The following is a 10,019-nucleotide window of genomic DNA, read 5'->3' as shown; positions in this document are numbered from 1 at the left end:
CGACTTTTGCCGACGATATACAAAAGATGCAACTGTCGCTGCTTGTTGCAGCAGTTGTTTCTGCTTTCTGTAGCTGCCCAGGTTGACAGTTGCTGCAAGAGCAAAAAATGCGCTTGGGAAACTGCCACTGCCACCGCGAGCTGGCTTAAATCAAATATTGAAATGCCTCAGAGCAGATCGGCGACCCTGACCCGTGCCCCTGCGCCTACTCTGCCCCTGCCCCTGGCACTGCCCCCGCCACTCCAACTTCCCGGCTAATTGCCCCACACATGGGCCAAATAATTGCCCCAGCAACAACAACAGGCCGTACAAATGAATTCCACTTGGCTTTTATTTTTTTGTAATTTTTTACTCATTGTCGTTTTGTGTTTTTTTTTATTGATTTGTTTTCGATTGCATTCGCATTTTTCTGCTCGCTTTTTTGTTTCTTGTTTTCCTTCGCATTAATACTTTACAAAATTGAATGTCTATGAGCTAGTATAAATTAATTAAATATTATATTCATATCGAGCTATTTATATACTTAGTTTAGCTAGCCGGCTAAGTGCATTTAATTAGTTAGTAATACCTACATGGGGGGTGTTTAAGTTAAATGCGTTTACAAAAAAAATATTTCGTGTGCAAAATTTCATAAATTCCAAGCAACTAAAATCATTTTCTGTACTTCGTGGGGTTGGTATGCATTTATTCTAAAACTAAGTTATTTTAAGCTTATTTATGTACACAAAAGATATTTGTTGTTTTGTATGACCATGGAAATGGAAAAACTGTGGTGGAATTTTCAGTGTTGTATTCCAAATGTTTTCCAGCCCTGGTTACCGATTTTCTCGAACTATTATCCTGCCCACTTCTTCGCATGCGTTTTGGTCCTGGCCAAAGCAGTATGCAAGCAGTGTAAGCCGTGCTCGCTAGAGAGAAGGAAGGAGCTGCGCGCTTTTCGAATTTTCAGTCTTGTTTTCAATGATTTAAAAAGATTTTAAACGACAGCGTGGGTAGGGATTCAGCAGAAGGGAACGCGCTTCGAAAACTTTAAGCTACACTAAAGTAATTTAAATCGATACCTATTATCTAAGGGTACAAAAATGGGGGCTTTGTAATTTACAAAATATTTTGCTTCGATCGGGAGCTGGCTTACGTGACTAAAAACTGGGCAAACACATGTTGTATTCCTCACTTCTTCTTGAAATCTATTCGTTAATATTCCTTGTGTAATACTGCTAAAAGAAAGTGAGAGTTGAAAGGGCTTTAGATGGTACACCTCAGGGGCGGTTAGTCGTATCTTTAACTAGGCTATAGTCTAGGCTCTTAAGGTGCTAATAACAAAGGCTAAGCGTAGACAAAATACATAACACATACAAAGAACGAAGAGGGGGCTTCAGAGGACGGGGGTCTGGAGCTGGGCAGTGTCCTTACAGACACGTGTAGATGACCTTCTTGGTCCGACACAGCTTGCACTTGACCTCGCAGCACCAGTGGAAGGTGCAGGCGCACCGCTCCACCACCACGACCTCGTCCCGCCGATAGCCACGCCCACAGCACATCAGCCCACAGCCGTCGACGCCCAGCGAGGTCTCGTTGCACTGCCGCCCGTGGGTGCCCAGGATGCCCTGCCGCAGGTTCTTCTCGCAGAAGCTCGGCGAGGGCTCCAGATAGACGAGGTCCTTCGAGCCGGGTGGCTTGTGCTCGGGATTGTGCGGATTCAGTTGGAAGTGATATCTGCAAGGAGCCAAACAAGTAGGCAATGAGTAAGCATGTTATTTTGGGGATTTTCGGAACCATATTAATGAGATTAGGGTCCAAAAATAAAGCTGGGCAGTTGGGATTTGTAAGCAGAAATATCCTGGAGATCCTTACCTATTATGCTTGCGCCCCTGGCGACGTCCATTGCGTCCGCCCCTTTGCCCAGCCTGGGGCAAACTGTTGGGCGACGGCATGTTGGGGTGGTGGATCTTGCTGATAGGGTGGCTGTTCTCCAGCAGGATGTCCGGCATGTGATCGTTCAGCATGCGCTCCTCCTCCTCGCCGTAGACCAGGCCGGACTGGGGGATAATCAGGCCGCTGGAGCCCACGGAATTCGAGCCGGCTGCATTCGGACTAACTGGGGCCAGAGCGTTGGTGGCCCGCAGGCTGTTGGTCACTTGCACGCGGGTGGCTCCGTCGAAGCGGGCCTTCAGATTGTCGCCAATCACACGGAAGTTGGCCAGTCGCATCCAGCAGGTCTTCACTGTACACGAGCCGGACATGCCGTGGCATTTGCACTCCTGTCGCATCTCCGCCTGGACGTGCTGTGGATCGGAAAGGAGCGGGGAGAGATGGTTCATTAGTATGACTTTATTAGGCTTCTTGCGAATCGACTCGCAATATGTTTTTCACTTAATTATTTTGCTGTTTTTTCTTGGCCAGTTGTTTTTGCCGTTTTGCTGGCTGAATGGCTGGATTGCTGGCTGGCTGGGAGATTGGCGGCCCGCCTGCCACGTTGTTGCAGTTATTAAAAATCAATAAATGTTGTTGCAACTTGCTGTGCGCTTGTTGCATGTCCCCCCCGAAGTTGCTGGTTGTAATTGTTGTGCGCGGACCAAAAGTAAGAAATCAACGCAGTTGGGGGCCTTCAGTTAGTTCGGTAAGCAGCGGCCGCCGCAGCCCGATGATCATCATCATGCTGATCGCAATGATTACGGAGCTGCGGCCCATAACAAGTAATAAAATAATAACACAGGCGGTGGGCCCTGCTCCCTCCCCAAAAAGTCGGAGGACTAGCCCGGATCCGGTGGGATCGGTCGACTCTAGCTGGATACAGTGGATGTGCTGGATGTTGACGCAGTGTGCTACTTTCTACGCCCCACTAAAATAGATAGCAGGAGTGGCGGCTCACAGTGGTTTGGTAAGGCCAAAAAGTCCATTGGATTAAGCTAAAAATTTAAAGTGATCCTACCATAGAAACTCAAATATCGGCGGGGTTATCTTTGCATTTATGTTTGCAAATTTTCTCAATTTTCGACCACTGTACCAACTGTGCCCCCAAAACTAGAGTCCTACTATTTTCTTGCGTGTGGAGGGGAACTGGAAGCTGTCAACGAGTTAATATACGAGCGACATAAGCGCAAACGAGTGCAGAAATCCCCCACATTCTCGGATGAAAGAGACAGCTGGAGGAGGAGCGAAAGAGAGGGAGCGACAGAGAGGGAGAGAGAGAGCGCGCTAATCTCTACAAGCTAGGCCAATTGGCGTTCGGCTCCAATTAATTGTGGGGACGGAAATTGTCGTCGCTGGTTTTTATTAGCGCTCCAGTCGTAAATCGCCCAGCCAGGCTTAAGCCGAACATTTGGACCACTTATTACGAGGTGCACTGAGAAAATCGTGTATAAAATACAGTCAAATCATACCCCTCATATCATTTATGCACGTTTCTTAGTGTATTATGGTTGGGTAGCTAAACTTACCGCTCGACCCGCCTCGTTGTTGTGCAGATTCATCTTCTCGCGCAGATTGCGACCCCGCTCGCCGGTATCGACGAATTCCCGGGAGAACTTGAACCCGAATCCGATGTTGTCCGAGCAGCCGCCCCACTCCCAATCCCGCACGCCGGCCACACTGCCCGCCTGGTGGTTCGCTTGTGGGGATCTCGACTGGTGGCTGTAGTCGCAGGTGCAGGACTCTATCGTTCCTTCGCTGCAGGCCCTGGCGATCGAGTGGGTCACCGCCGCGCTGGTGATTGCGTAAATGAAGCTCGTCTCTCGGCAGCCTGAAATGCAATCGAATTGAAAGATTTCATTAGTAAAATCAAACACTTTTCTACTCAATTAAAAAATACTGTTCATATTCGATTCAGTCGTAATTATGGCCTAAGTTTAGGAAACATTTTAGGGAAATGGAACGTCTACATGGCTGATTTCAAGAGATTTCTTCTCCGTGCAGTCATTATTTTCGCCTTCTGGGTGTTCCACTTGGCACCGCAGCCCAATACCGCGACCACGACAAGATCTCAATCTCGGCCAAGTGAAGTGATGGCCGGAGACGTCGTGGGCAAGAGTTGAAATCTTCGTTATGAGTAATGGCACTTGTCTTCCAAAGCCTGGTCAATTATGACACTTCAAGTTATCAATGCCACGATGGCACGGCGGAAAAGAGAGATGAGCGCACCAAAACCTGACACAGATTAAACGCTCAACTATAAATTCCAACTTAACACTTTGGGCCCATCTCGGCACAATCCATTTTGAGTGGACAGTTTCCCCCCGAGCTCTTAACATTTATTTTTTATTTTTAGTAACTGCCTCCGTTTCTGTTTCGGTTTCTGCTCTGAGAGCGAGACCATCACAGATAAAGAACAATGAAAATTGAATTTACATGTTGCAGATAATTTTTCAAGTGGTTTCGCCTCGGTTCCTAGCTCAAGATATGATATGATGTACGAGTATAGGGATGGTCCCGCCGGTCAGGTAGCTGAAAATTCCTGAGTAGAGTCGTGTCAACCTTGTTCGGTTGCAACTTCCAGTTGCGCTTCGAGGAGTGTAAAGTGTAAAGTGTTCAAATGCTTCAATTGTTTATTATTAAATGAAAAACTCTCTCCTTTAGAATTTCAAAGGAGCAAGCCCAGCCATCTTAGAATCCCGAAACCAGTGCCTAACTTATTTTCGTTGAGGTGTTGATCGACGTATCTGTGATTGACTAGTCTGCACTTGACGATTGACACATTCTTGCGCTATCCGTATCACGGAAAACAACTTCCGCTTGGTGCTAGGCATTTCGCCGCTTTTGATTTCGATTTCCCGGAATTCGATCACGAAATAATATGGTTTATTTTTTCGAAACTATACCACAGTGAGCCACCAATTCCCGGTTAATGTTTGTTTGTTTGTCGTTGGTGGTTTCGTTTTTCCTCAAATAATTTCACGTATGTAACGAAATTGAAGGCGCACACAGGTAAATTGTGTGTAAATATGTGCAAGATGTTTGGGCCGCGATAAGGCGGCGGCGCATGCGCAAACGGTATGGGAATCACAGGGGCGGGGGTGCGAGGTGGGATTGGAACGGGGGCGGAGGAGCGGGCTCAGGGGCGTGACACAGTCATTGGTGACTTTGTTTTTTCTGGTGGTGATTAGCTTAGCGAGAATTCGCGTTACCTTTTGGAAGCGAAATGTTGTTTGCATTTCGAACTCTCCTTTTGTGGCTTTTGTGGCGTTGCTTTCCTCGTTTTGTGTGTAAATAGCGAACAAAAGATAATAAATACGAAATATAAAATAAAAAGCGGGGGTGGTGCACCCTGAGCAATTAAGCAAAGAAAGGGTGTGGCCAAAATGGAGCAACCAAAAAATAAATTTCCGCATGTAATGCGATACGTTTCATTCTGTTTCATATAATTGCCAAAGCGGATTTCCGCTGCGAGTGGGCGTGGCTCGAGCTGATTGAAATTGAAATTGAGAGCAGGACGAGCATCAGAAGCAGGATGCCTTGCTGATCCTCAGGCCCGCACCAAAAACCGGGAGTACAGCTCATCTCGGGGTTAAGCTGCTTAGCGACAGCAGCGTCAGCAGTTCCCGGAATAGTTTAGACCTCTTGATATAAAACCCACAGGAATATAGGCACATAGAGACACTGGAACTGGGACTCAGGGACACCCGGGGCGGCTTCGTCACGAACCGATGATTGCCAAAAAGGGATCTGCACGAGGAACCCAACGAATATTCACTAATAGAGACTGCCTGTTAAAGCGTGTGGCGTGGCAAATTGACAAGGTGTCACCAATTAGAAAACAAGTTAGGCCAGCCCTGGGACTAAAGACGAGGAAAAAAAGAGGACCCAGTGTGCCCCGCTGGCAGGCTTTCTACTTCTTTCAGTTTCCAGCAGTTTGGAAGCCACTGACTCAGCTCCGAACCCCAAGTGTTAATGGTGCGCTCTAGGTGTTAATTAGGGCCAAGGGCATGGCACGGCACGGCACGGCAAATACATTAAAAATTTGATTGTGGAAAGCGATGAAAGTGCTGCGATAAAAAGCTGTCACCAGGGCAATAATTTCCCTTTTCTTTTTAAGTAATCCATAAAATGTCGAGTGCTCATAAAAAGGATGTTGGCGGAGAGTCAAAATAACTTGATAAGGTCAAGAGCCTGGCTATAAAAGTCAGCTGCCGTTGACAGACGGACGCAGCGGAATCGGAGTATCGAAGCCACGCGACGCTGGCCACGCCCACTATATATTTCTATATACGGACATCAGGTAGTTTCAGTTTCAGTTTCAGGATCTCAGGAAACAGGACAAAACAGTAGCTAATAAAACAGCAGGCGGGGGCGGGAGTCGTATGGATTTCCAGCTAAAAACGCGCTAGGACAAAAACTGCGCATGCGCGACTTTTGTTTACATTGATATAAGAAAAACTGGCCGATCTCCTGGGATTTTGCTGGCGCAGCAGGCGAACTAAACTCCCAGAAGACAAGCACGTTTGATTGATTTGAATGGCCGAGTGAGTGACAACAGTGGTTCAGTGGCTCAGTGGTTCCAGCTTGGTGGTGCTGCCAACTGGTGCTCATTAGCATAAACACGCTGAAACCGAAACGCAAGTGGAGCAAGTGCAGCGCGCACAGAGCCATCTCTTTGTTCCTCCGACCCGACCCGATCCGATCCGATCCGCTTGTCCGTCCAGGGGAAAGTGGCCCCTTCAAAAGGGTAGTCAACCCATATACAAAATATATACATGCTGCCAAGTGCTCAGATCGTATTACAATAACAAACAAGCGCCACATATACGGAAGATGTCCAGGGGAGTGACATTTCATAACATAAATAAAGGGCCAGTCAAAGGGAAAAACTGGATTCGAGCTGGGTTATGCAAGCAATTTGTGTGGTAGCCTTGTTTTCTAGTAGTTAGCTGAGGCAAAAAAGAAGGCGTTGACAAGAATAGATTGGTGGATCATGTTTCCCGTGGTAAAAGGAGTCTTAAGTGAGTTACAAGTACGGCGGCAGCGATTAAATTGAGTGTTATTTTCAATAAAAAACAATCATGGCTAGCTCACCTCGATCAACGATTTTGCCGAATAGATTTTTGCCCCTCGAGAAGTTTCTCGTCGAGCAGTTCCAGCGACGATTCCTGAACTGGTGCTGGCACTCGCTGATGGCCAAGTTGGCGCCCTTGACCAGGGCTCCCAGTACACCGGGGTTGTCCCTGACCAGGCGTCGCTGTTTCCTTCTCAATGTGGAGTGGATGGCAGGATCCATGTACATGATGGGCGTAATGTTGTTGGGTTCGCCGACCTTGGCAATGCCCCTGAAAGAAGATGAACCAGAAAACCGAAAGTTAATAGAGCAATCTTCGAAAGTAGGTTGTCAAAACTATTAAATGCTTGGCTGAGTTTTGCGCCTAATTATGAGAACGAGAATAAAGAGGACGAGGATTTCCACCAGCTGAACAACTTTTTTTTGTCATATTTTCCAGCGGCTTACGTGTCTTTCCACTTGACTTGAGATCGAGCTGTTTTTCTTTTGGCAGTGCGTATCTTTTTTTTCGGTTTTTCATTTGCGGCTTTTCTATGTCTTTTCTATTTCGAATATTTGTTGTTTCTGGGCGGTATACGTCAATTGCCGGCGTTACTCATGCATAAACCACACACAAACGCATATGTATATAAATTAGGTACACTCACACGGGGATGGACAAATATTTGCAGACACCTGTCGGCTAACGCTTTTCTTCTCTCTGACCTGTCATACGTTATTTTCTTGTTTCAATTGTTGATCTTTATAATATTTTTTCCGCGCTTCATTAGCAACATTAGCGTATATATACATGTATTTACTCACATAACAAACAATAAACAAGCATAAACAAATGTTTATTGACAGGCAGCGGAGAATGCAAATTAATTGCCAATTCAATTGAATGCTGATTGCGGTGGGAACAGAACGTTGCGCAATGCAACGAAAATTAATAAAAGTACGTACATAAAATAAAAACTTGATCGAATGTGTAACATCTGTGGGGATCCGCGGGTCAGCGATTGCCAATCGATTTCAATTCCCAGGCGGATTAAATCGAAGCCCCGAACGGAGATTTATGCGACGGCAATCCGAAGTCGCAGCCGCAATTTGTGCGTTGTGTTTTTATGTATTTGTGTTGATTTTTATTGTTCGGGCCGAAATTTATGCCGTTATAAAAAGTTATTAAGGCTTAGCTGAAGTTTTGCACATGATAAAAGTCAAACAAACAACTCATCAAATCAGAGAATCTCTGGGAGCTGGGTAATAATATCAATTAAAAATGTCAGTTAGTGCCTAAACATTTACGATTGCGGTTCAGCCAAAATGTCTAGAAACCTTAATACATTATTTATATTTAGCGAAACAAAAATCTAATTTACACATTTAACAAATTTTTCAAACTTATATCAATAATTCTTCAGCAAGCAAAACGAATGACTTAGGCAACGAACTTGATTTAATAACTGTTGTTGCATCTCTGCGGTAGATCCCCAAGTCTTGACTTCCTTATCGAGTCTGCCATTCACCCAAAACCCCATTCATATCTAAAACTGTGTCACACACACACACACACACAAAGTCGATCCCAAGTAAAAGTTGAATGCGCGCTTAGAATTTTTAATTGCTTTCATCAGGCGAGAAGATGAACGAAGCTGAGAAGAAGTCGAAGCTTTTTTAGTTTTTAGTGTGTGTGCATTTTGTGGCTTCCGCATTTGGTGCGTGACGCACAAGACCTTTAAACTTTTTCTTTATTTTTGTGTGTTTGTAGGCTTGTTGCTGTGGGAAATGTTTCCCGAAATGCCTCGACGCGTGCCTTGTTGTTGATCGTTGACTTCTGCTCTTCAATTTTTCCCCGGCTGGTGTTTGCTGATTTCATTTTCGCCCGCCCGCTAATTGCCCAATTTAATGGAAAATATTCAATGAACTTACCACCACATGGAGCCCCGGCCCCTTCCGGATTTCTGTTTGCCCTCGACTTGGCTGAGACTGCTGCCGCCGCTGCACAGGGCCATCAGGCAGATCACGAAGATATAGCTGATATCCATTATTGCTGATCGGGTTTATCTGTTCGACGACACACACACTCTCACTGACACACGGGGTATGATTCTTCCCTTGGAGTTGTTGTTTGTTTGCGAATGGTTAGGTTGTATTGAATGTATCGAGCAATTTCGCGTTCAATTAGCGCACTATAAATGAGGCATAATCATCATTAGCATGCGTATGCCGATATTGCTGCTCATATTTGTGCGATTAATTCCGCTGGATCACACGGCAATCATGGGACACAACAAGAACGTTTTTCCGAACGTAAGTTTTCCACGCTACATGCGCATATAAATATATGTTGTATCGTAAATGGAATCGTAAATCGTAATAGTATCGATAGAACACACTCGGCTCGCTCTAGTTATAGTTATAGATGGCTAGTTATAGATCGGTGGATCGGTAGATCGCGGCGTGTCGAGCGGAGGAGTGAAGATTGTTGCCCGGTTCAGTGCCAACGCTTAACTGAAACACACGGTGCGTTCTTTCGTCCGACTCTGCGTTTGTCAGCAGCGAGCCGAGATCCCCGAACCGATCGCATCGTCGGTCTTCGTCTTCCGATCGCACACACGACCGCCCGATGGTGTGTGTGTGCGAGTGGGGTGGAGCTATGCCCTGTCTGCTGCCATGCGTGCGCGAGAAGAGCACCGCTCTATGGCGCGGCGATCGTTCGTTCTCTCTGTCGCTTCGTGATCGCTTCGTGTGTGTGCGCTTGGAACTGTGTGTGCGTGCGTGTGTGCGGTATATAGCCAGCATGGCCCAATAAGAAATGGCGGAAATGGAAAAACTCTGCCCGGCATTTTCGGTGTAATCGATTGTATTGCCTCATGAATTTCGTCATAGCGCCGACTGCATTTAATTATACTTATTTGTCGCAATTTTTTCGCCTATTTCTGTAAGGTATTTATGGGATTGGTTTTCATGGTGCTTTTGATACGCTTACCGTTTGGCTAATAAAGGGTTTCAACTATTATTTTCGACTGTTGAGGTGGGCTTTTATCTT

The 10,019-nt window shown here is 46.0% G+C and overlaps 1 protein-coding gene across 1 annotated transcript; it reads right to left on the bottom strand.

The window, feature by feature from the left end:
* Positions 1–316: 316 nt before the first annotated feature.
* Positions 317–9,518, bottom strand: LOC6543349 (protein wingless). The gene is made up of 5 exons (XM_001970105.3): positions 8,900–9,518; positions 7,009–7,259; positions 3,441–3,742; positions 1,855–2,285; positions 317–1,716 (listed from the first exon to the last, which is right to left on the bottom strand). The coding sequence occupies exons 1-5, from the start codon at positions 9,013–9,015 to the stop codon at positions 1,410–1,412; spliced, it is 1,407 nt and encodes a 468-aa protein (XP_001970141.1). The 5' UTR covers positions 9,016–9,518; the 3' UTR covers positions 317–1,409.
* Between the last annotated feature and the right edge of the window lie 501 nt (positions 9,519–10,019).

This window comes from Drosophila erecta, unplaced genomic scaffold (assembly GCF_003286155.1).
Source record: "Drosophila erecta strain 14021-0224.00,06,07 unplaced genomic scaffold, DereRS2 tig00000055-arrow-pilon, whole genome shotgun sequence".
Classification (NCBI taxonomy): domain Eukaryota; kingdom Metazoa; phylum Arthropoda; class Insecta; order Diptera; family Drosophilidae; genus Drosophila; species Drosophila erecta.
Note: the sequence above shows the minus strand (reverse complement) of the source record. Positions and strands in the feature narration are given on the sequence as shown.

What these genes read in the sequence shown, in the direction of transcription:
- LOC6543349 (XM_001970105.3), bottom strand. Translation starts at nt 9,015, where the DNA reads ATGGATATCAGCTATATCTTCGTGATCTGCCTGATGGCCCTGTGCAGC. An exon ending in GGCCGGGGCTCCATGTGGTG is followed by an intron (nt 7,260 to 8,899) that starts GTAAGTTCATTG and finishes ATCTTCTTTCAG; the next exon opens with GGGCATTGCCAAGGTCGGCG. An exon ending in ACAACGAGGCGGGTCGAGCG is followed by an intron (nt 2,286 to 3,440) that starts GTAAGTTTAGCT and finishes TCCGATCCACAG; the next exon opens with CACGTCCAGGCGGAGATGCG.